This window comes from Enoplosus armatus, chromosome 8 (genome assembly GCF_043641665.1).
Source record: "Enoplosus armatus isolate fEnoArm2 chromosome 8, fEnoArm2.hap1, whole genome shotgun sequence".
Classification (NCBI taxonomy): Eukaryota; Metazoa; Chordata; class Actinopteri; order Centrarchiformes; family Enoplosidae; genus Enoplosus; species Enoplosus armatus.
Genome location: NC_092187.1, coordinates 10,479,601 through 10,506,463, shown reverse-complemented (window position 1 = coordinate 10,506,463; position 26,863 = coordinate 10,479,601). Strand labels below are relative to the sequence as shown.

Genomic DNA, 26,863 nt, shown 5'->3' with positions numbered 1-26,863 from the left:
GGATCGTTTTCTTTCAGGGAAAAAGCCTGGCATATTGGCTGACAATAAGCTGGAATGGTCCAACATGGTGTTTCTGCTCTGCGATGATGGCTGGAACACACAACGGACAGCGTTTGACAGAGCTGTAAAACCGTTTCACTCTGGCACCGGCGCTGCATGACTCACTCTTATGTTAATACTGTAAAAGCCTTTCAGCGGTAATTTCTGCGCAAGAAAATGATGATTTTTCTCCTGAAGCGGCTTAAAGTGGTTTGTCTATTTGCACATACAAGGAAGTTGGAAATTACTGAATGGGAGGACGCTTAACTTGCACACACCTGTTGTTAATCTGTGTCAATAAACTCCTCATATTCTGAGCCACCATCCATGTGCATATCGAGTCTCATTTAAGATAAGAAATGGCCAAATTTGCAGTCACAGGATGCAGTCACTCACGTCATTTCTGACTTTCGACTGGGAGCACTCACAGGTCAAATGAAAAAAAAACCCACGAAGTTTTGGTCACAGATGTGGAAGCAAAACAGAAAATAGTTTTTGTATAGATGGGAAGAGGTCAGTGCTGTAATGCTGCCTCATCAGAGAGCAGAGCAGAACAGGACCTTCATTCACACTCACTTCCTAACTGATAGTGATATCCTCAGTAAAATAAATAAATAAATGGACAGGCTATTGATGTAACATAATCTTTTTTATATACTTTGTCACACTGTTTCAGTGCAGCGGCCATTTGTGGGATAGTTTTTTCATCAAAATGTCACTATTTCAGCTTGAATGTGCATAAACATTAACACTGCGGATAAATCTCTTTTTGACTTTTTCAGTCATTTTTGTTCTAGGCAAATTCAGCATTTTTACAGACACTAACTGTACACATGGTGAATGATTGCCAAAAGACATGTTAAACTAGTTAGCTGTGGTTAATTAATAATATCATATCTGACACAGGCCTGGAAAGGCTTTACTTGCTTCATACGGATTACCTTACCTTCACCGAAGTAAAGATTTCAGAAACATTTCTTGTGAAGTTCTTTGGGGGGTTTACTAAGTATTTTTGCAATGAAAATATAGGAAAAAAAGCATTAATGTGACACAGGGTTGATTTTGGCACAAGTGGGAATGAGGGCAAACTTGAAATAGCGTGGGCTAAACAGGAATGTGACAACTGTGGTGTTTTAAAAACAGCATGTGGGGGAGCCTTGAAGAAAATACTTAAAGTTTGGGAGTTTTAGTGTCGTCTCTAGTGGGTTACATTGTTGCAGGACTGTTGCGATACATTTAGAATTAAAGCGTTACAATCAGCTTTATTTCTGTTGAATGACTCTGGAATATCAGCAGCCCCCCGCATGAACATCACGAGTGCCTTTAAAAAGACCGGTTTCAGTATCACAGCTGTGACCTTCATAAAACAGAGCTGGGCAACAGGTGGCCATCATGTGTGTGCTAATCTTCCACATTATGGTTGTTGATAACAGACACTGCACAGTCCCGCTCAGTTAAAACTCAAGTAATTTAATATGGAATACATCAGCAATGTGATATTTGTAGCATGGAAGAAGCAAAGGTTGGGAAGATTCTGCTGATGCTAATAATAGAAAACGTCCATCATTCACTATGGGTTTCTGTTACCAGAAGAATTCCAAGTACCGCAGACCCTCCAAAACAAGACATTGGGTGTCCACTGAGGGATTTTGGGATTATTTTTTTTCACTCGCTGTCCTCCTCACTAAGGGCATGAAAATGTGGATTGTATTTCACTGTGACAATCCATGCCAATTTTGGAGGACAAGGTCGGTGAATGTACAGCCTTCCCCTTTTTCACAGACCATCCTACTTTACCCATCAATTCTCACACGTGGCTTATGGTGGGTGAAAGTTTGGGCGTCTGGGCAGCCAGAGCGCTACAAGAAGTGACTCAACGACTACAATTAGAAAGCTACAGGACCTGGCCTGGTGAATCTTATGCTCATTTATTATGCAAAGGTTCTAGGTTTTAAAAACTAAAGTCACACAAAAAGTCAGAGAAAAAGTAAGTTTTGAAGTCAGTATTTAAATATTTTTCTACATGTGACACCTTTTACGTTTGCCTGGCCTCTCTGTGCTGTCATTGGTCTTTGCTTCCGTCCTTCAGACTGACAGCTGTTCAGGAAACATTGTGAAATTTCTCCTAAACTGCTCAGAGAAATACATTCATCCTTAGTAAGTTTGGAGAAGCAGCAAGACTGATTATTATTTAAATGTAATTTGATTGTTCTGGTTGAAAACAATCTTGAGTATTTGTTTCCAGAGTTGCATCTTGAATCAAAAACTGAGTTTGCTGAACTGGCTATTAGACTGTTCAACTGAAAACATTTTACTTTTTTTGCTGCATTTACTTATGGAATACTATGTGTCCTGTATTTTAGATGTTTATTTATACATTGGTTTCATTAGTGGCTGTGTTGGATTTCATATTGTCCGTCATCTATGAGCTCACCAAAGTACGTTTCTGGCAACTTTCTCACCAGCGTCAGCGGTACTCAGCGTTACATTCTAATTAGCAACTGTTAGCATGCTAACATGTTAAACTAAGATGTTGAAAATAGTGAACATTATACCTAAACATCAGCATTTTAGCATTATCAATGTGAGGATGTTAGCATGCTGACGTTAGCATTCAAATTAAGCACCACTGTGTCTCACTGCAGCCTCACAGTCGCTAGTATGGCTATGGACTCCTAGTCTTGTTTATGTACAATGTCTACAAGAAACATTGTCCAAAAGTTGAATAACCATGCTAGCAGAATATTAGGCCCATTGTGAATGCAAAAAGCCATGAAGACAGTGCTTGGACTCTCGATCTCCCTTTTATGTTCTCCACCCCCCTCTCCTGCCCACCTGGCCGCTAGCATGCTTCAAGTGTTCCACAGTCAGGCCCTGTGATTAGTCTAATTTGCACAAACGCTGGCGAGCGCCGCATCTGTTGCCCCTGTGCCGCCCGCAGCCGCGGTCCCTCAGCAGGCTGACAGGCCTTCCCTTGGATAATCCAATCTCCTCGCTGCTCTCCACCAGCGCAGGACAAGGGCATTTGTTTTTTTCTACCTCTTGTCTCCCTCCGTGTTCTCATGGCCACCACGCTCCTGATGGCTCATTATTGGACCATTCATAAATACTGCCAGCCAGTACCCACCTCCCTGTTGTTTTACAGCCAGTTTTCCCTCCTTCCTTTACCTGCCAATAAGGTGAGCAAAGATTTCCTTCACGTTCAAAAGAGGCCCAACAGCCTTCCACATGACAGCCTTCCAGTATCCACATACTCCATTTGGATTTGAAACAGCGCCAGGAGAAAATCAAGTGACACAGGCCACACAGAGTGGGAGGGTGGGAGGGAGGGAATGTGATCCCACTTGATTGTTGAGAGTTTATATAGCGAGTGATGACAAAGTGCTTTATGACTTTGCAGTGTTCGCTGGGCCCTGCGATTGAAGCCTTATACAGGCAAAGCCCCCTGGTGACCTTGGCTTGTCAAGTGTTCTCATTTTCACCAGGAAGGAGCCAGTGTTCAGCGGCTGCTCTGAGCTGGTAAGCTGCCTTTAGAGACAGCCGCGGAGAGCTTTTGGAGGTGACCCATACTTCGGTCAGAGAAAGGTTTAGGCCTACTAACCATTGAATTATAAGCCTCTGTAGAATATAAAACCAGAAATATTTTCAAGAAGACTAAGAGTCTACAGCCAGCCATTCTAGTGGCTTTGTGACGCTGTACTTGGGCACAGCGGTGCTTTGAGCTAAATGCTAACAGCAGCATGCTAACATGCTCAAAATGACAATGTAACATGCTGGTGTTCAACAGGTATAATGTTTACTATAGTCACCAACCTAACTTTTGCATGTTAGCATGCTAAGATTTGCTAATTAGGAATAAACACAAAGTATTGAACAGATAAAAAAAATTGACCTGATGGTGGCGTTAGATAAAAAAGTTCATCCTGAGGGGGACATCAAAGTGTGTACCAAATTTCACAGAAACCCATTTCATAGTTGTCAAAACAAAAAACACATCCTCATTGTGGCACAAGAGGAAAATTCAGAGGATTACCAAAGTCACAAGGATACGTCATCTGGGAACCATGAATATCAGTCCAAATTATTGTACCAATTGAGATATTTCAATGATAAATGACGTTAACATAAAAAGATAAAAAGTCAGGGGATCACCAAAGTCTTTAGGATTTGTCCTCTGGGGCCCATGAATGTCTGTACAAAATGTCATGGCAATCCATCCAATAGTTGTAGAGATACATCAGTCTGGACCAAAGAGGTGGACCAACTGTCTGACCGAGGTTGCTCCTGCAGCTACACCGCTCATGTGGCTAAAAACTGTAAATACACCAAAAATATAGAATATACAAGAAAACTAAATTGCACTAAAATGACAACATCTTGAAAGAAGCTTAACAGATTGTCACTGCAGATGGGGATAACATCAGTCCAAACGAGGATTCCCGAGTAGTAAGAGGATATTTCCAGAGGGGTAAAGCAACTGGTGGAGTTCCACAGGCCACGTCACACATCAAGTATTACATCAGATTGCTCCCAGCTGCATGCCATATGCATCTTATCTCACAGGGAAGAGGAAGGAGAAGCATTTCATCCTCAGGCCTCCTTTTCCTGCATTGTCCGTGACCTTTCCTATGCAAATTTATACAGGACACTTCCCCATGCAGAGGGATGTCTGGAAGCCATGTTTAGGTGGAGCTTGATGCTTCAAGAACTAGACCTACGCTGCTAGGAAGTAGAACTATCCTGAATCAGTGTGATGAGAAAACAAAAGCTGGACCGGGATCAATGCTCAAGGACTCAAGAAGGAGTTTTAAACGAGTAGAGATGATGTGTGTACAGTACAGACAGAGTCACGGTAGCCCTCTGACTGGCTGCTATGGGCTAACAACCCTTGCATTGATCCTAGGAGACACTCAGCCCTCTAACCTGCTGAGTGCTCAGTTCCAGTGAACAATGGAGTTCAGAGCGTGTCGATACACTACCCTATTGAGTGCTCTCCGTTTAGCAGCAAGATTGATGAGGTTAAGGCTCCCAACCGGGGAGCCAAATGGTGTCAAAACCAAGGTGTTGCTTTGGACAAACAATCCCTCACTGCACTACCACACTGAGAGACGCTGGTTATTGGCTAATACACCTGCTCTACCCAGGAAGTGTATTTATATAGGCACAAGGCACAAGAGTATGCAGACTGTGGTGGATGTTAAGACTTTTAAAATGTAGATGAGAATATGAGGATATAGATGGTGCTTTCTGGACAGGAATGCACTGCAAATCCCCTAAGACACTAAATGATGTACAAGTGGATTTATTACAGTAGGTCCCTATAAATCTAAGGTTTGCCTGAACTCCAGGGAGAGGTTAATGGATTACAAAGGGATGTGGTATCGAACCTCAGAGAAGTTTATACACCTCATCAATATGTGAAACGCTATTGATCATTTAGACCTTGATAAATTAAATTCATACACTTGATAATGCAAGGCAATATTCAGAATGCCCCGTATGAGGAAAAACAGGCGTTTTCAGCCCAGCTTTTTTTCAGATGAGGATCTATGGTGGGACCGTGTATTGGCAAGACGGTAATAATTGCATATTAAGAAAACTACCTGTGGCAGTGTGTGATTTGAGTTGTACTGTCAATGCTGGGATCCTCTTGGACTTATCAGCAACCCAACCTGTGCGAGCAAGTTGTGATTCTGAGGATTGCTGCTCAATGTGAAATGTGCACCAGTTCAGACAGCTTCATTAACTTATCTACATATTTCGCTACTAAATACAGATAAGTAAAGATGAGCCAGGACACTTTATAATGCGGTACAAATGTTCCACAACTGTGGTTTTGTGAATATCTGGTGTGGATCTAAGCTATGGATCCTATATCTCATGGAGAACACTCACTACTATAGTAGCATTTTAGCTAAATCTAAAGCTGCATCTAATCAGGATATAGCTGGTATAAGAGAAGGCTGATTCCACCAAACATCAAGATACAGTTGACTGAAAGTCAACATGAGAACTTCTCCATCTAACAGAGCAGAGAGGACTTAGCGACAGAGCAAAATGGTAGAGCATTATAAATAGAATGAAATGTTTCAGGTGTAGCTCTAGGGATTAGCAGTCAGTCAGTCCAACACTTTGGTCCAGAAAAAATATCTTGACAACTATTGGATGAACTCCAATTAAAGGGGATCCCCTCTGATTATTCATCAAAATCTGTTTACAGGTCTTGGGATTGCTAGCTCCAGACGGAGCTGCACAAAGTCTGATAATAGGGTAGCAGCTTGAGGCTACATTGGCCGCTACTTGCATAACACATTTGAATCTTCAACTGAACTGTCAGCGGTGACGGTGCATTGTGGGTAATGTAGGCAGCCAGGTTTTGACAAGGAAGAAGAATGCGTGAAATAAAAAAAGAGGATATGTCTGGTTCTGCTGCATCGATTTTAATCCTTTTTTACAAAACTGTCCATCATGAGTCCATTGTTAAAGGAGTGCAATGCTAACTTGGTGGAGTACTAAGAAGTTAGCTTCTTATATAAGTTACTAACATTAATGCATGCAACTACGTTGAATCACATGTAGCATTGGTTTAGCTCACCTATATTTAGGGCTTATTGCTGTAAGTGTGCTTAGTATGTTAACAGTATATAACTCAGTTAAGCTGGGAATGACGAACAGCTTAGATTTTGCATTTATTTAGGAATTAGTTTTTTTTTGGTCTGAGCATTACAACCTTTTGAAAATGATCTGATGAACTAATAACACCAAAAGTCCATAAATGCTACTGTTCCCTCTTTTCGTGTAAAACCCCGAAGATACAGGGTTTATACGGTGACATCAGATTACTGTGAACAGTCACAGCAATTATTACAATACCTCTCCTTTCTTTTCCTTCTGTCTGGCTGTCAGCTTCCTGTGCTGTTGGATTAAGCTAAAAGTGTTTCTTGTAAAATTAAGCATTAAATAAAATAATAATTTAACTATATAATGGCTATCTTCAACATATTTAATGTGTGTATTGTAAATAGAATAGGAAAACCCTCTTTGTGAAGGCAGTACTCCCACTACAGAAACCAAAAGACACACTGAAATACACCTACACAAATAAACAAAACTTCACACATGTGTAACTATGTCACTTACTCATTTCCAGAGAGAAAGCTGAAAAAAAAGGCTGAAAGTCCCTGCCTTATCATGCTTTCTGAAAACTCAGTAGTGATTCTACATACAGTATACACACAAGTACTGTAGCACTCTCATCTGTATCTGGTCTTACAGAAACTTTGAGGTAAAAACTGTTTTAAAATTCACAGGCCTTGGATTTGGATCACTTGATATTCAGACAGAGATTTTTTTTCAAATGGTGAAAAATGTACAGCATTGATGTTACTGGATGTATAAGGCTCAAACTTGGTAAACAAATACAACAAAACGTTTCCTTACAGAACGGAAAGTCTCCCATGGTCTCATTTTATTATTACCAAACTGTTACAAATTGTTAACTCGATATGAATGTTACAGAAAACGTTCCTGCACCTGAACATACACCACCACATTCATACAAGTATCTCAAAAAAAATAACATACAAATAAAAAAATAAAGCAGAACACTACACAACCCACTTAAATGACAACTTCTGTGTGATTAGAGCTTTTGATTGTTATTGTGCATTTTTCTGCCCCTTAATGTTAATTGGAAGGATGGATGAAAAAACAAATTAGATACATTTTACCCATTTATGATTTAGAATCGGCACCCTGCTCTTTACGTGGTGTATGTTTCAAAATGTGTACTTATGGAAAAAGGACAAACAAGAAACCACTTTGCACGCATTTAAAACAGAAACTGAATTCAAGAAAATCCCAGTAATACTTAAATTGTAACATACAGTAGCGTGAAGTTTGTGTGCAGTTGGTCTAAAATGAGTATAACAGAGATTCGACTTGAGATAAACCAAATTTATTACACTTATGTACAGTTTTGGCTGAGACAGTAGTCAGCAGGTTACAGAGAGAACTAATCACTGACACTACATCGGCTAAGAAGCAAAAATTACACCTCTTGATTCTCTACTTCCTTAACCAACCTTATTCATCCATACAAATTCATTTCAAATAGATCAAAAATATATAGATTACAGTATACTGCAATGTTGTTGTCTCATCATTCGACACTTTTAACATGAACTCAATCGACATAACAAAACATAATCTGTGGGTTAGGACCGGTGTCACACAGAAATGTGCAGTGCCCCATCTACCTTTTCTGTGTTCCTATGAAGGCCATGTGATGGAGGTGGAAATGGCACGAGAGCTGATATCCCTTCTTCTCACTCATGGACTCTTCTTGTTAGCTGGAGACAGAGTGAGTAATTCAATAAGTCAAGTATTCATTTATTACTTTCCTTTTCAATCATGGGGCAATTTTTTTTTAAACTTCCCCCATCCACCTCCACACTGAGAAGAAAGTGATACAAGTTCTGCAACTTCCATCTGTGGCAGCCCTCGTTGCCTTACTGCAGCTTAATTACAAAATATTGGCGCCGTTTTCTGTAAAGATTACTCACTGTAGGAGGCCCTACATAATTTGGACCGGAGGGTTTGTCACGGAAAATAATACAATGCAACTGGGCTTTCTGTATTAGATTTCCGCTTTTAGCCTCCTTGACATTTCAAGCTGCATGAACTAATACATCTGTTATTTGTTGATCATTTGATTATTAACATACTTCACAAACCAAATCAGCTGCCCTGCTGGAGACACAGATACAGCTCAGCAGACAGTCTGGGGTTTTTTTGCCACACACACACACACACACACACACTCGCAAAGATGCACAATTCAGCCCTCAGTGAAAAAGGAAAGCGGGGGAAAAAACATTTATCTTCCCCTCCTTTGAGCGTGTGAGCACTCTGACACCGGCATGGAACAAAGCCCGTCATCACATTCTAATCTCGAATTTCAGGGCTTTTATTTCACCCAAATGCCACCCTGCTGGCCTTGTGAATTATTGACAGGCTGACACCAATGCGAAAGGACACATAAAAGAGGCTAAAAGCTCCGGCCCTGGAAGAGCTTGTCCTCTCCTATTGCCGTCAACAGGGAGACAAACTCTGCTAATGCTTCTCTGGAAGCTCACGGTAACTTTGAGACTGAAGTACCAACATATGACTCCTGACCTACAGTTGCACTATACAGGAGAGATATTCTGTGCAGTGCTGCCTCTTTGGTCTGTAAAAGAGCCTTAGTGCAATTACAAGGACACCAAGGCGAAGCAGTGAATTATCTGATCAAATCATGAAAATTAAAAGCAGTAAGTCACACACAGTTAGTACGGTTAGCCTTTCAATGTCATTCTGATTTGACTATTGCTCGTCATTTCTCCCTTCAAAGAAGCATCACAACTCGGCTCGGCATGCAGTCATTTAGTTTGCATGATGAAAAGTACATCGGGGGTAAGCGCCGTGTCAACTAGACACTCCGATATTTGTCAGTTTTGCGTCTTCTCACACCCACGCCTACTCCTCATTTTGCTCAAGTTTGAGATGTTACAGAAACAAGTGGAAACAGACAGTGAAGACGGATTTAAAAAATAAAAGACAAACAGAATCAGTGCGAGCAGAGAGGAGCAGCGGGAAATTAAAGCCGGCAGCAGAGACAAGAAGCTGTGTTTGGAGAGTGTTTTTGTGCTTTCTACTGTTAATCCACCTCACTCTCATTGCTGGCACCCTCGGGCCGCCTCAGTTTGTCCACCTGTTCATTAATCTGTCCATCCCCACCTCGTCGATCCTCTGTCTGCATGCTTAGACCCTCCTCCCTCCCTTCCTCCTCCTCCTCCTCCTCCTCCTCCTCCTCTACGTGGCTGACATCATCCTCCTCTTCATCCTTCTTCTCCTCCTCTCCCTGGACCTCCATGCGGACCTGGTCCTTCAGGTCCAGGGGCAGCGTTGCCCCGAGGCCCAAAGTGCCGACATCTCCGTTGATGTCATGAGCTCCATCAGGCCCCCCCAGTGCATCCTGGGGGCTGTGGTGTCCATCTTTGATGGGGGAGGAGTTGGCGGACTCGTTGCTGACCGGAGAGATGTCGCTGCTGCTGTTGGTGTGGTTGACTGACGGCGAGCAGGACCCCGAGGGCGGCTTCAGAGGAATCTGCCACGAGGGGATCTTAGGAATAGTGGGAGTGGAAGGGAATTGTTTCCTGTGTGGGGGAGGGGGGGCAGACAAGAGAGAGGAAGAAAATGAAGCCTGATCACAACCAGCACCAATAACCTCACTGTGATCAAAAAGTGTGAAAAGAGCTTTCCCACATGTAATCAGCCATAATTGGGCATACTGAAACCACAAAACTATATATAGCTTCCTACATCAGGTGTTGAATGAGAACATATCCTAATGCTAGTTTATATTTCAGCATGCAGCCACACACAACGCACCCTATGTAATTCCCATAATTACAGCAGAGAAAATGGCTTTTCCCTCCCCAAACAGCCAGATGTTCATCACACCTGGTAAAGATGCTCTAAGATTTCTTTAATTACACCCACTGCAGCTTTTAAGATCAAAAAGACAACGTTGAATCGTAATGGGATCAGCACTTCTAGGTGGTTAGAAAAAACAGTTTGGAGATGATTTGGATCATTTGAACAGGAAGGGAACGCGTATGGAGACAGATGGTGATGCAGAGCCTTTATTTTGTGATTCAAGCCTTTGCCAGAAAACTCATTGTGAGAGTCGGGATGAAGTCAAGAAAGCAAATGACAAAGGGATTATTACTGATTAGAATGTACGAGGGGAACAAAACACGCTCAACTAGACAGTTCTGAGGCAATTCTCGTCCTCGCCGGTTTTCTGATGTACACTCTTACATCGGGCTTCATTATAGACACTGATACGTAATCATGCATGCTAATGGCCCTGACTGAGATGGGCTGTGCCTGACTAGATTGAGGAACAAAGCTGGAGAGAATGAGGGGACGTCCAGCAGTGCACAATGAGACCTTTAACAACAGTAGCACAGAACATTTTACACCTTGTATTAAGATGTGGTAGGTCCAACCAGATTTTACCCAGACAACAAATAAAATGAATGACAAAAGTATCTATTTTTGATCAGGACACAGCTGATTTTCCAGCTCATATGAATAATTTCTCTTGTTATTATTCATGTGTATTTTGCACTCATAAAATGACTGAAAGTTGCATAGGAGCAATTATGCACACGTGCGGATATCTTGCTTACCAATAAAAGCATTAAGACCAGCTGATGCCTGCAGTATGCTAATCGGCCTAGGCAAGTTGTGAAGTAAAAGAAATGGTGCAATCAGTTCTATAACCTCAAATGCCTGTGAGATTAAACATATTTGAGATTAATGATTATGCCTTAAGTGGGCAAGTAATTTGGAAGAGCAATGTGACATTTATGTGCTGTTTAATTTTATTTATTCATACACAAACAAACTTTCAGGCCATCTAAAACAGCACTGTACTGTAGAAGTGGGTATGCAAAGATGATTGCATGATGGCTGTTTTGTATTTACTTTATGTACATTGTTTCTGAGATCTAAACTCAGAACTCCAGAAACCATGTATGCACTTAAACAATACATCTTTACTCAAGGTCAACTGAGTCGCTTCTCCCAGAGCTTTCAACCACATCTTGCAGTCTTCCTCAGTAGATGGGAGTTTACTCAGTTATGATCAGTGGGATGAAAAAGGTGACATTTCTGAGAATAGAGCCGATGCTTTTAGCATGTTGGCGTTGCCACTGGGCCAAACAAAGCTAAGCACTTAGGAGGGTAGCGGAGTAACTGGATCACTTACTCTTGACAGAAAAGAGTATACAGGTCTTTATTGTCCTGCTTTCCTACAGAGCATGATTAAGTTTTGATGCCATTTATTTGTTTTTGAAACATAGAATCAACTCGGGAAGGGTAGTTGTGATATTACCGTGTGCTGAGGGCGGCCCTGCTAGCATGTTTTCTCTCTTTTTTTTTTAAGCACTAACCACTGACCATGACCATTTGCTTGTGAACATATCTGTCATTTTGCAGCATTTAGCTACACTGTCCTCCAGGGCTTTTGCCCTCTTAATGCTCTCCCTCTCAGCTCCACCTTTCTCCCCTTCTCTCCTTCTCCTGTGCTGTCCATTCTCTCTCCACACTGCTCGGCCACTAGCACTCCACGCACTGACTGGACTTTGTGTTGATGTGTATGCGTGTGCAACCAACTGTCTACAGTGCTGAGTGACTGTAGCTGCCTCATGTTGTTTTCACTTTGACTTACCCAATTCATTTTGTATTTTTAACACTGATCTAAACTACACTAGGTGGTTCCATATTTAAGTCACGTGACGACAACAGAGTGAACTCCACTCGCAAGGAAGACCATGAGATGCAGTTGACAACTCACAAAACTGGTAAAAAAAAGTGTGAGATCTGCCAATTCTAAAGTCAAGTTCATGTTCAATATACATACTCTTCAAGGGGAGCCACACAGCAGGCTGTTATGTCAGGTGTAAATGTAATGTGGCTAAAATCACATCTATATACGAGGTACAGCACCAGGTCTATTGGAGTAAATATAAATATCAAGTTGATGGCGTTTCATTCCTGTTTAACACTGCGAAATGGTTCAAATGGACTGCGTACAGGAGCTCAAAAGTGCATGAAAAACAGTCATCAGACATCCACCCAAACACACACTCACACACACACATACACCTGGACTGTTTGTGACAGGGGTCTGGATAACGGTTACCTGCTGAGCAGTAAGCCCTTCAAAGAGACGATTTCAGCCTTCAGCTCTGACACTGTTTGGTTGTCCAGGACGCGGTTGGTTGAAGATGATGCCTATAGGACAAACACACGTGAGACACACACACAAGCACTGTTCAGGTCACATGCAGGGTCGCAGAACAAAGTCAATATACATCTTTCAACAACTCCTCTATGCTCAGTCTCAACAATATGAAATAATAAAAAAAAAAGCTTTGTTTAGAAAAAAAAGAAAAAGAAAAAGGGACACAGGCCACAAGGTAAACAAATATCGCAAATGCAAATGCCAAAAGCCACGTTTTTGTGTAGTCAGGTCATCTGTCACCATAACAACCTCACAACTGCCTACTGTTGGTGATGAAAGAAAGGAGGACAAACAATCCCACTACAGTCACATTTATGGCCTTGACTGCTCAGAAAGTCCAGGGAGTGTGAATCACGCTGTTTTTACATAATTTTCCATACTATCTAGAAAAGATTAGGGCGGTGACGAGTGTTTTGGATAATGACTTTATCTTGAACAATGGCCACATTCATGAAGGCAGACCATAGCTTAGCAGTTTGTTTTGTTCTTTTTGTCTTTTATCAAAGGCGCGTGTTATCACACACACTGGTGTGGCATGAAATGCTACAGGGTATAATAGCAAACTATTTGAATGGCAAATTGCTGCCAAAAATCTGTCTCTGCGGCACTTTTTTTTAGGGACAGGCAGGACTTTGACAGAGAGGGCTATAAAATGACGAGTTTTGATAAAGGCCTAGAGAGAGAAAAAAAACATTACAAGGCAACAGTCAAATGCAAGATAAAACTGGACTGCAACTGCTGTAAATGACCTACTGGGTCACTGCAAAATTAATGAAAGACAACTCAAATGACGAAGAACACGGAGGTTGGGGCCCCAAAGCGGTCGCTAGATAAATCGGAAGGGTTGCAAGATAATTACCAAGATAAGCGAGAAGGAGAAAAAACAACATTTCGGCTTCACAAAATTATGTTTATTTTTGTCAGACTTTTCTCGAATCATTACATTTTTCTTCTTAAATACTGCGGAGTTGTACCTCTTCAGGGAAGATGGTGAACAATTCAAATGAAACAATCATTGGTTGAACTGCTCATACACAAATGCAACCTGTGACGAGGCGTCATGAAGGCATTGCTTGGCTATAAAAGGGTCTCAAATCAAAAGACGATTGGAAACCAGTGGTATAGATAATTGCTCCCCATTCGCAGTCCTTTCCTGCATAAAAAGCACAAACATGTGCGAGAACAGGAGGATAGACTGATGAGAGCAGAGGGAGGAGAGGGAGAAGACAAGGGAAAAAGAGGGATAAAAGAAAAGTAAAAACTGTAATTAAGACTCACCAGAGGAAGCTTGTTAGGCAGCATGGACCCCCTATCGAGGGGAGAGGGATAACTTGGACTCTTTCGTTTGTAATTAAATCTAAGAGAAATTAATTGAATCACATCTGAAAGGGATCAGACTCATTTACAGTGGAAGGAGGGAGGCAGAGGAGGAGAAGTGAAGAGAGACAGAGAAGGAGGCGAGGAGGGGAAGAAGGTTTTTTTTTTTTACTCTTATCGACTCCTAAACCTCGCTGATAAGGAGCCGTGTTTTAGAGGTGGCGCGTTGGAGGGCGGCTGAAGACACTCTTATTACAGCCGTCACCTCATTAGAACCATCTTAATCCCTCGCCTCCCCAAGGCACCCGTATAATAAGGCTGGATTCTGCTTCTCTCTCATTTTACATCGAAAAAAATTAATTGCTATATGGGCTGAGCCAAAAGACTTCCAAGGCACAGAATCTACTTAAGAAAAATGCTAATGGCTCCAAATAACTGAAATGTGAGGTTTTCTATACACTTATACCACTTAATATGAGAAAAAAAGGCTTTAGAGTAGAACTGTTAACCGCCAGCTACATACATAATGTGCATTATCTACAGAGCAGCACCATATAATATCTCACATCAAGGCTTGTCACACAACACTACCTCTGACATATGTCTTATTAAGTCTGAAGAAACCTAATTAAATGTTGGGCCAGGACTGAGTTTCAGCTTTGAGATACATTATGAGTGTGTATATACACACACACACACACACACTGTGTAAGAATCTTGTGTTAAGTGCACTAGCTGCTTGGGTGGAGGCTGAGTGGAGGGGTATCAGTGACTGGAGAGATTGAAAGAAACGCCGCTGACTTTAAAAGCCCTACCTGAAGTGCTGACACGTATCCAATAGACCGCACGGCGAGTGTGTAAGATGTGATGTTTTACCAAACTGCTGATCAAAATATTTTTACTTCTGCAATGATTTAGCAGCTTTGATTACAAAAGCACCATCATCAAGATACTCCCTGGTCTGTGGATACACAGCACAACAGTGCAGCATCAGATAATGTTTGACTTGAATGCAGAATTTGACCATTGTATCATTATTCTTGCTATTATTTGACCAATAATAACAAAGACCACTTGAATATTTTGCAAGACTGGTATTGAGCAATGTGTTTTGTTATAATCCTAACTCTCTTACATCGCCCAAATGTTTATCATGTTTAAGTTTTTACTCAGTGATTCTTTATATTTACATCTTCATTCACTGCATTAAATATTGTATGTGTGACTGTAATGCATTTTATATCCTCTTGTAGACTTGAAATGCATTCATCAAGTGTTTCACTTTGTGATTCTCATTCTCTCATTTTGTATTTGCTGGTTTCTCGGATGTGGACACATATATGTTTAGAGGCCTTTCTTGGCTACGTACATGTATGACCTATTTACAAAAGATTTATTATTCATTTGAACCACCTGTCCCATAGACTACATGTGACAATTTTACCCCGAAGAAGGCGTTATGTGTATAACCGAATCATAGTATTTAAAAATAAAAAGATTCACAGTCATGAGTGTGCTTCTCTCTTCTCTTTCCTCTGGTGTTTGACTTCTTTCATACTTCCTGGTGTACAGGTGCAGGGCTCTCAGGGCTCTGTGTGCCTAAACAGTGGAGAACATAATTCTCCACTTGGCACTGCACAATGCAAAAAGCATCATGCATGAACAAACAACAAACAAACAAAACCAACCAACCAACCAACCACCACCAAAATAACACTGAACCTATGAGGGAGGTGCCACCTATCACGTTATCAACCACCACTGCGCTGGCTGGATGTGTAAATACTGTACATAGTAAAGATTTCCTCTAACTGGTTTAAAAGCCTTGTAACTAATATGTCTCGGGTGGGTGCCTGGGTGTGATGGGGTCGGCATCTTTCTGCTGGTTAACTAAGTGCTTCAAGAAAAAAAGAAATATATATCACAAGCAAAGAAAAAAAAAAAAAAAAAAGACTATCTACTCTAGCAGCACCCAAGGACGGCAACGCATCTGGCTAAATGAAGATAAATGCCTGTGGACCATTAGCAACAAGATAAGATCTTTAACAAGCCTTGTTTAAGAGTGTCTGAAGGCAAATTAATTCACAGTTACTCCGCCGGCAGACAGTGTGTTTTCGTGTAACGCATGTATATTTATGATGGAATTAGTTTCAAAAGGAAGTCCCCAGAGGAGTGTTTTTGAGTGGAAACACTGGTACAGTGCAATTGATTTCACTCTATTTATGCACTTTCCCACTGGCAGTACGTCTCGCACAAGCAAGGAGGCGGTTTCTAATCTTCTATGTAGTATCCACTAATAAAGAGAACGATCAGTGAGTTGAGACAGCAGGGCAAACACAGTTAACAGGCAGATTTGTAATGATAATGGAGCAGAAATAGACTTGGCTGTTTAACATCAGGGGTGAATCATCCTGAGGCAAATCTATCTGTAATACCAGTGGTAGAATACGGCAGCATGTCTTTAAAGAGTCATGATAACTGAGGAAAATAATGAAAAAGAGAGGAACCGTCTGAAGTCTGGAAATGTGCAGCATCAGCGTGTGCTCTGTGTGTGTGTGGACATGAGTCAGTCTGTCTAAACTCACTTCCATAATGAGGTCCCCAGTTTGGGGACAGTAAACGCACTCCGCAATTGAGTGGTTTCCAAACTACGAGAAATGTTTACTTAGCAGCTGAGGAAACAGAAGTCTCCATGTGTTTCGGGTTAAAGGCACATTTCCGTGTTGAGAGGTATAATTGCTAAGCGTGGCGCACTTTGAGCGGAGTGGTGAGGCGAACCCCGAAAGCCGCAAACGGTGAATGATAAGTAGCTCGCCAGCTCCAACATGTGTTTCTCATCAAACATCCTGGACCTGAAAACAATTTCCCAATTTCCCCCATGGCCTGAGACAACAGAGGGCCTTGTGCCGACTCGCAGGGAAAATTTAAGATCAACACTATAGCTATAAAGCAGAGTTTATGATTTGTTTAATGGGTGTTTTGATGTGAATTATACTTTTTATACACTACCGCTGTCCAACAAGGCACTCATAGCAAATGAAGTAGACACTCTTTAATCCAATCTGTGATTTGGAGATGACGAATGAAAAGAAGAAGAAAAAACGTCCCTTGTCCCTTTGTGCTGGAGGGAACTCATTGTTTAAAGTGGGCCTACAGCCTGCCTGACAGAAAATCTTAGATAGCTCGGTTTCAGACCAGCGAGGGGTCAAATCAGATCATTGCTCCCATGTACTCACACATGCTGATTTGGGCCTCGGCTGCTTCCTACACCGCTCAGAGAGACTCTGTGGCTGAGAACTTGAAACGGCCCAAAATGAGCTATGAGTCGTCAGTTTTTTTTTTTTGATGAACCTCATCCAGGGAAGATATTTTTCTTCCTCCGTTTTGTGCCGAAGCAGATGTGTCCGCATATGTTTTCCTGCGATATCCAGATGCTACAGTGAAACACCCATGTGCTTAACAAGCTGTGGACATAAAACATTGTCTAAGATTGTCTCTTCCAAGGCACTTTTTTTTTAGAGCCCAGAGATCATAAAGCGATTTATGAGCGGTGTTATAAAAAGCAAGCAACATTTCATCCCTGCACATAAGTTTTTAGAACAATCACTCAGTCCAATTCACCTAAACACTTACAATTCTGAGTAGATTATGAACACTGTCTATAAAAATCAAGGCAAAGAGGAGCGACAATATGGTTAAAGATTATGGTCCCATGATGAGATGCACCATACTTTTTTGCAGCTTGTGTTCTGATGATGTACAGTATAATAAGGCTGTCCATCTTAGGTAGTTATGACTCGGGGCTGCGCAAGAGATTTTAGTACACAGAGGCCTCGAAAAACCTTTTCACTCTCCTCATCAATCTGGAGATTTCAACCTGCAATTTCACATTTACAGAGCTCTTCTGTAATTTCAGAGTTACTGCCTGTCTAGCTTAGCTCAAAAATATCAATCACACCTAACAGACCTTAAAAAAGGAGCAGCGTGTTACTTCCATATCCAAACTACAGCAAAGATGAACGTATTGCCATGTCATTTTTGTTGGTTTGCAGTAAAGATGGTAATGGTGTTTTCAAACAAACAGGAGTAACTTGACAAACTTAACATTTAGGAGCATCTCCAACGACAATAGATGTGTCAACTATTACAGTAAAAACAACTGCTAAAATCTGACCCGTAAAACCAATGAAAGGAGAAGGTGATACAAAAATAGGATAACCAGGTAGACTCTCAGAGGTTTAACTGAAATCACTGATATTTCAAACTGTGGGGGTAAGTGAAGGGTGCCGAGTTCCTGTTGAGGTGGTAGCTACCTCTGATGCAGCCAGTTCCTGCGAGAGCTCCTGGATTCTCTGCTGCTGCTGGATCAGGAGCTCCTGGACGGAGACCAGGGTCTGCTGCAGCTGGCTGACTGTGCAAACAAGCAGAATAACAGACGGGTAAATTCAGCAAACTTCAAACAAACAAAAACAAGGGAGTAAGATCATGCAATGAGGTTGTTTCAGAGCCACAAAACTGAACATTTTCTTTCCAGAGACGATGACAGAACTGATGAGACTCAACTTGTGTCACTGATCAAAGCTGTCCTCTAAGAATTGTAATCAAAGCTAATACCCAGTAACTTTAGTCGCAGCTTTTTGGTCCGAGGCGCTGGGGGTAGAGGGTGGGAAGGTGTGTGTCGGGGGGGGGGGGCACATAGGATGGAGATATTAATCTCTAGTGCCTGAACTTAAATCAAATAACAGTCTCTAACCTTCCATTATCCACCCAGACACTGCCTTCTAATGCATCTTAAATCCTCAAACGATCAACAAAGGAAAAAACAAGGCTCTCATCTGGGAGGAGGCTGCCAGACAAAATGTCCCCCCTAATCCTAATAAATATTGTTCTTTTTCCATTGACTTTGAAGATTGAATTAGTTCAAGTGTTGGTGTTGGACGAGGGTGTATGATTTCAAATAACACCGGGCACAGTTTGTTGCCCCCTGCTTCCAGTCACGCGTGTATTACCAAACAATGCATTAAGTTTCCCCGAGCTGATTATATTACAGAAAACCAATAAACATTCATATAAATCATGGGCGTGTAAAGTGTTAAATCAAGCCTAATAGGATTAACATCAACAGATATTGTGGCGGTCCACTGCTGAGGTTGTCAGGCCAATGGTTAAAAGCCTGAGCTGCAGCCGGCTGGACGGGATGTACAGTAAAGAACCCTCCTCTCACATTAACCCAGGCCAGGACAAAAGACAGAGCACGGCTCGGAGGCTGTGTTTCTTTTGAAAAACCAACACAGACAAAATATTTGATCTTTCAAAGAAGCTAGTATCTTGTAGTGACACCTGTGTTTAAATGGGTGGAGTTGTATCAATATAGGTGGGGTGCTGAAATGTTTGATCTTTTCATGCTTGCAGAATCCTACGGAATACGAGTTTGAGCAGGATCGTCGGTTGGGGCCAAAGACCGTTGTGCAAACAATTTGAGTTTGTTGCTCGGCTTGTGATCCAGAGTGTGACCAGCCTTTCTGAAGACGGCAATAAAACTAAAATACCGCGGCCATCCCTGCTTAAAAAGGTGTTACTATGACAGGGTGTGCACGCTAACCCAAGAGCTGCGCTATTAGTCTCTGATTCCACCTCGCCACAAAACAACTTATCCAGATGTGTGGGTCAGCCTGCCAGCCTGTAATGCTAGTGCCTCCTGAATTACCACTGGCACCGCTTTTTCAGCCACTTCAGCCAAAACAGTCCCAAATCTTTTCATGTCTCTCCACAAAAGTTGACTCCTTTGTACTGTTCAGACACTTGACAAAAAAATGCAGAACTTCTTATCCCCAGTTATCACAGATATGAAGCCAAGAATAATGAAGTCAATGACTTTGGCCCAGCATGAATCAGAAGGAAGCTGTAGCTGCAATGTGTGTGTGTGTGTGTGTGTGTGTGTGTGTGTGTGAGTGAGAGAGAGAGAGAGAGAGAGAGAGAGAGAGAGAGAGAGAGAGAGAGAGAGAGAGAGAGAGAGAGAGAGAGAGAGAGAGAGAGAGAGAGAATCGGAGACAAGATGATGTGTGAGGCTTGCAGCTGCTGTGAGGAGGGTGCACATTGTGTATTCAGTAAATTATTCAGTAAATACCTCGATATAATGTACACTACATATGTCCAGGCCTGTCTCTGTCTTTAATGGCCAGCTGGTCACCAATATGGCTCCCACCGACAAAGAGTGCCCAAACAGCCGCACAATTCCATTACAGCCTGGGTGCGCTGAAGTAGTTCCAAGATCCATTCATTAATTGTCTGTGTGAAGTTGTAGGCAAATCATAATGGGAGTCAAGGCCCCTACTCTCGAGCTGGGGCTGGCGAGAGAGACTAATGTGGTCCCCATTCAAAAGGATACATCACCTCATTGCGCCCGGCACTAGAGAAATACATGAACTTTAACAAAAGGGGGTTCAAGCAATTGGCAACAGCGAGGCAGTCGGTCGCTATTACTCAGTGCAGCGAGGAGAGAGGGAGCGAGAGGGAGCGAGAGGGAGAGGAAGACAAAGGGAGAGCAGAGGGAGAAAACTCTCAGTGTAATTGCAACCCCTCTCCCCAACTGTTAACTACAACAGTCATTAACTACAATAGCAGCTTGGCTACTGCAGTCATAGCAAATTAGTTCCCCACACTGGCTGAAGAAAAGCCATGTTTTATTTATTTATTTATTTTTTTCCTGCTGGAGTCTCACCTACTCGCTGCGAAAAACTCACTGTGAAATCCATGTCTTTACCAACAAACAAAACAGGGTTTGTAAGTTGGCAAATCTCCAAAAAGTGATAAGTAGGAAAAGAATGGGCAGTGAAATAGCCAGAGGAAATGAGTTTGCATAGTTGGGAGAAAATGACCATAAAAGAGCATATATTTGTTAATCAGATTCTGGGTGGCACACCTCGCATGCGATCTCACACAATTGCTGCCTTCCACCTACCTTAGCCGGCCAGAAAACAATAGCATGGGTGTGACTGGATAAAATGATAACAGCCATATTTTCATCTACACTATGTTGGTCCGTGACAGGAGCTGTAAACTCAAACACTTCATTTGCTTTAATTTGGAGGTGAAGGGAAAATCAAACAAAGGATGCTTGTATTTAAACTGACGTATTTACGATCGTTAAGAGTTAGAGCAACATCTCTTTGTCTGTCAAAACCCAGAATAACGCAGGCAAAATATATAGGAAATACACAGATAAATTTGCCAACTCAGAAAGAGGCAATTGTTTTAGTTATACACTCTTTAGGCATAAAGAACTCCAGGGCTGAAGTATCTCATACAGGCAGGTGTACACTTGAATATGACCTGTGAAATTTAAAAGGGAATTAATTCATTCATGATATAACAAAAAAGTTAAACACTGACCTAAATTATATAATATGCCACTACAATTTTATGAAAGTTACTCAAAACTCACAGTTTTGGAACTGCTTTTAATCTTTGATTTAATGTTCTTTTATTTAACACGTGTAAAGCGTCTTTGACTATCTTGGAAAGCACTCTATAAACAGAATGTATTGTGATTGTGATAAAAACTGTAGTTTTCACTGTGCCTGTATTTCTGCCAGACCACTTATCTCTAATAGGAATTTGTACCTTTCAGATGAAAACACACTCCAGTTCAACACTACTGCTAACGAGACCAAACTTTCTTGGAGTGCCTCTTTCATTTACGCCTCCCTGGATTTTTAATTATACTGACAAAGAGCTAGGAAAGCATCTCTCTCCCTGCTTCTCTCTCTCTCCATGCCTGACAGCCAGGTTGAGATTCCTCACCTGTCCAACATGGGAGCCGCACCTGTCACCGTGCACTTAATCACACTAGGGCCAGTGCTGAGCCCAGACGCCACACAGTGCCATGCCGCACGCACATCCTGCACGCACATACAAATACACATCCACGCACAGAAAATTAAAATGAACTTTCTCGCCACCTACGGGGAAGAGGGTGGATGATGATGATGGCGGTGGAGGTTTGGATGGGGGTGAGGTTGGTGCAGGGGGAGACGGATGGAGGGGGGGGTGAGAGAGGATGAGTGGGGTGGGGGGGGTAGAAAAGTTGTCATTTCCCAACTCCTCATTAATATTCCGAGGTTAAGAGCTTTTCAGCGAAACGTAATTAATTGAGCCCGAGCCTGACAGTAAACAAGCAATTTCAAATTAAAGCGAAATGACAGCGGCGTCATTTGTTAAAAACGTGCGGGGCCCCCCGATTTTGGCGACAGATAAATGAGGGAAAATGTTAAGGAGGGAGAAAGTGATGAAGATATTAATCTTCACCTGTCTGTGTCAGCGTGCCACTCATTGCCGCAATGTTGCTCTCCATCCTCTGCAGATGCTTCTTGTCCTCTCGGCTGCCCATAATGAGGGGAAGGATGTATTTCTGCAATTAAAAGCATGGCACAATATTACATTTCTCTCTGGTGGAAAGGGGCAGAAAGATGAGGGAAAGACAAGACCACCTAGACTTGGCAGTGGAGGGTCAAAGGCATCGTTTTATTGGACTAGTGCCTCATTGTCTGCCCGATTAGATGCATGCATGTCTGCAACAGAGGGTCCAAGCAACTGTACTGTGTACACATCTAGAGTTGAAACTGTTAGCAGATTAGAAAATTAATCAACAAGTTTGATAATCAATTAGTAATTTAAGTTATTTATCAAGCATAAATGTCAAACATTTTCTGGTTCTATTTGATTTGCAGTTTTTCCTCTATTTTACACCACGGACTTTTTATAGACTAAATCAATTTGTAAATCAAAAAAGTAATCAGAATAATCAATTAGGAAAGTAACTGTTAGCTGCAGCCCTAAAAACATATTTCCAGCAATATAAACCCAAAAGCGGACAGAGAAAGCAAGAGACAGGCCTACAGGGAATAACATGGTGGTGAGCACTGAAAATAGTCTTGCAAAACCAAAAACAATGGCATGTTGTTTATCGTCTCTCTGCCACCGAATAAACAGAACTCCAAAATGATATGTACGTCTGACAGCCAAATGAGGATGTTTGTTATCCAGTGCGAGTGTTAACCAGATGAGCAGCTTGTGAGCGTCTCCCTGAATCCTTTACAGGTGTGTGTGGAGTTGAGCTCAACAAGTAACATCAATGCCCATGTGACCCTGGAGGGCCCCGCTGAACTGTATTTAAAATCATAAATGTTTTTATTTTTGGTTTGAAGGCTGAATAAATATCGCTTAATAGCTCGCAGCCGGTTTGCATCTCTCTGTTGCCCGAGCCGGGTTTTCTCTCCAACTCAGGTGGCAAGCAGCCATACCAGCCCAAGTAATAAACACTTTTTAGAGAAAAAGATTAAATGAGTGTCAACACGTGGTAATTAATAAGTGGGTTGCTGGGGTGTGGTGTTTACAAGGTGCACCATAACATAAATAAAGTATGGGCAGAAGCCTGGACATATGGTGCGACTGGCGCTACGCTCCAGAGACATGACAGCAACCTGTGCCGTCCCGCCAGGGAATCCCACCTCCCAGACGACCAGTGGCTGGCAAACCCTGCAGTATGTAGGAAACAGTGGACTGGTACAGTGTGTGTGTTTTCGCCAGTGAAAGATTGCAGGAGCAGAGGAATAAGGGACAAGAGACCCTGAATGTGCATGTGCAGCATTATGAAAAGCAGACAGGGTCAGGTAGGCATATGCATGTACATGATGCGCGCTCCTGTTCTCCCTCACACACACACACACACACACACACACACACACACACACACACACACACACACACACACACACACACACACACACACACACACACACACACACACACACACACAGAGAGAGAGAGAGAGAGAGAGAGAGAGAGAGAGAGAGAGAGAGAGAGAGAGAGAGAGAGGGAGAACGGCCTGTCATGTAGGCCAAGAGCTACTGCTAGAGCTCCTGTCCTCCTCTAAAACGAGAGTAATGGCTTCCACATGCCACTCAGACTACTACTAACAACCACTATGGGATTAATGTCACCAGGGACAAGGGGCCTCATGAGCTCATGTTCAAGGGCTGCTAAGCCCGATAAAAACCAGGGTGATTATTTTTAGACGGTAGGACGTCAAAAAAAATGGTTGTGTGCTGTGTTAGCAACTATATTTTTTAAAGGAAAAAATATATATATCTGAGAGGAGGAGGGAAGGGGAAGTTAAAAAGAAGGGGTTCAAATGAGATCATGCTTTGACGTAAAGCAGGGTAGCTTTAATAACAAGACCAGAGTGATGTTACATACTGCAGAGGCGCCTTCTATTCTAGCACCATAATTCATCATAAACTGATGTACTTGCTAAGCCCACCAATTTAAATGTAAGAGAGGGAGAGGCAGCACTGACAGATCTTAGGATGCAAGGTATAATGTGTATAACAAATTTTAGGGAAACATTAACAGTGGAAAACAAAGTCAGTGAGGAAACATAGTTGTAAGGGCTGGAGAAACAGGGTGTAACTTACTTTGTAAAGCTGATGAAAGCCAAAGGCGATGCCCACCATAATGATGGTGAGGGCACCATAGTCTCTCCATCTGTAGCCTGCTGGACCTGGAGAAGAGGGAGGAGAAGAAATCACTTAAACAGTAAAATACTGGTTTGGAGACTGGTTTTACATTACGTTTAATGTGGCTGAAATGCTCAATATACTGCTTCTAGCACTAGCATTTTAAGTACATTAACCTGTGAATATAATGTGACATGAAACTTAAAGAATCCTAATTTTTGATGTACTTTTCTTATCATTCCAGACAGCCATTGTTTTCCATTCATTACAGTAGGGCATGGAAATCAATAAACTGGCTCTTGAAACTTGCTTGACTTGTTTGAGGGATTTATTTGTCAAGTTTTAAGAGCATGTATCATACTGTATAGAAATCTATGGGAACCAATAGATGCCTGAAATAATAGAAAAATACATTATTCATCCATTCAATAACCCAGTAACATTTTTCTTTCCAGAATGATTAGATGTGATGTTACATAGTTACACAATTTATAGTAAATGTAGTAAACACAAAACCATTGGTGTGTTCCTTTAAGATTAAGAAACTGTATACTGTTTTAGAAATTTACTTGAGCACAATTCGATACAATTTATCTCTTTGTGACTTTTTTTACAATCTATTTATCCATCTGTTCACACAAAACATCTGAACTATAAAGGGTAAGTCTCCAGGGCAAACAAGCACTCTCTATCCTGCTCTTCCAGAAAGGACACCATTGTCTTTCACTAATTTTGGGGTGGGGCCTAAAACAGTGTCTGCATATAAACCTTTAAACAGCTGAAACGGACGGAAGGGTAAGTGCGTGTGTGTTTAGAAGTTGACTGTCTTTCTGAGTGACAGATAATGTGAAAGTGTGTCATTGTGCAAGCTGTCATCTGGGTAGGCCAACTGTCTGTCAAATTGGAAATTCCCCACATAAGAGAGGCATTCAACTGAAAATGTCACTAAACAACAAACAGTTCTGGAGGAAATATCCTGTATGAGTTTTTCTTTTATTTACTCTGGTGGGGCCCAAATGAATAGGAAATTATTAGAGGCTGGGCCACTAAAGTACACCATTGATATTCTATTACAGGTCTGATTTCACCTAATGGGTTATGTGGTACATGTTTACTGGCTTGAAGTAAGTAAACCAGATTGATCTTGTGCCTTACCACTTGTGTGATTTGACATGCAAATAAAATGAGAGACCCACAGTCCTATTGGGCTATATGGCATATTTTCAAGGTGAATGCTATTTTATTCTCCTTAGTCAAGGGCACATTTCATCGCTGCTACAGCTTTCAGGGATGAACCTGTAACCTTTTGTATCGAAAATTTTGAATCATTCTCCAGCATCCATATGGTAACCACATAAATTTGGGTCTTCATCAACATTATAGCTGCGATAGGCTGTCACCTATCCCAGAACACCATGCTTCTGAAAGGCCTGGGAGTCCTTGGGATAGGTGGTTGACCCTGAACAAGCCTTACTGCATCACCAGGGGTCTTCACTTGCTCTTTTCCCCCCCGTTAGGACCCTTCATTCTTCCTCTGTCTCTCCCTTTTCCTCTTCCACTTCCACTCTGCCATCTTCCTTTTTTTATTTGGTCACTTAAGCTGTGGAACTGTGGTCTCCATCCCCCGTTTTTCCAATCTCCTCTCAAATTTATTGGGTTCAGTGGAGGCCTTCCTGTCCTTCTACCGCGTGGAAATAGAGATCAGAGTATCCATTACTTCGACAGAGATGGATGCGGGTCCCCGTGCACCGTCCCCATAACAAGGACATCAAAGGGAGGTAGCCCCCTCTTTTCAGCATGACCCCCCATACAAGACTCCCCGCTCTCACCTCATTATGCAGCTCCCTTATAGCCGTTTTGATATAAAACCCCCCACTATGGACGGAGAGCCGCGAGTCTCCCTAACTACATGGCCATCCCATCAACATCACTTTCATTACAAAACATGAGATGCCAGGGGAGTCAAGGACAGTGTGGTAATAAATGAGGGTGGAATACATCTGGAATCATTGTCATATGGGTTAAGCATTACGCAGACTTCATTCTGCATTGGTAAATCAGTGGACAGCACTCATAACCTCCTGAGGTAATAAAGATACAGGTTGCGGTGTGGGGTCTTGCCAGTGTGCAACCC

At 42.0% G+C, this 26,863-nt stretch overlaps 1 protein-coding gene across 2 annotated transcripts in view; it reads right to left on the bottom strand.

Moving 5' to 3' along the window:
- Positions 1-7,980: 7,980 nt before the first annotated feature.
- The window catches only part of pex14 (peroxisomal biogenesis factor 14), a 44,879-nt gene continuing 25,996 nt past the window's right edge, over positions 7,981-26,863 (bottom strand). The window contains exons 5-10 of one of the 2 annotated variants that reach the window (XM_070910509.1): positions 24,688-24,773; positions 22,520-22,622; positions 18,526-18,623; positions 12,794-12,885; positions 9,746-10,235; positions 7,981-8,390 (exon numbers count right to left, since the gene is read on the bottom strand). In XM_070910509.1, coding sequence (XP_070766610.1) covers positions 8,367-8,390; positions 9,746-10,235; positions 12,794-12,885; positions 18,526-18,623; positions 22,520-22,622; positions 24,688-24,773 — 893 coding nt within the window. In that variant the 3' untranslated portion in view covers positions 7,981-8,366. The remainder of the gene's footprint in view (positions 8,391-9,745; positions 10,236-12,793; positions 12,886-18,525; positions 18,624-22,519; positions 22,623-24,687; positions 24,774-26,863) is intronic. The other variant, XM_070910510.1, reaches the window with a different exon arrangement.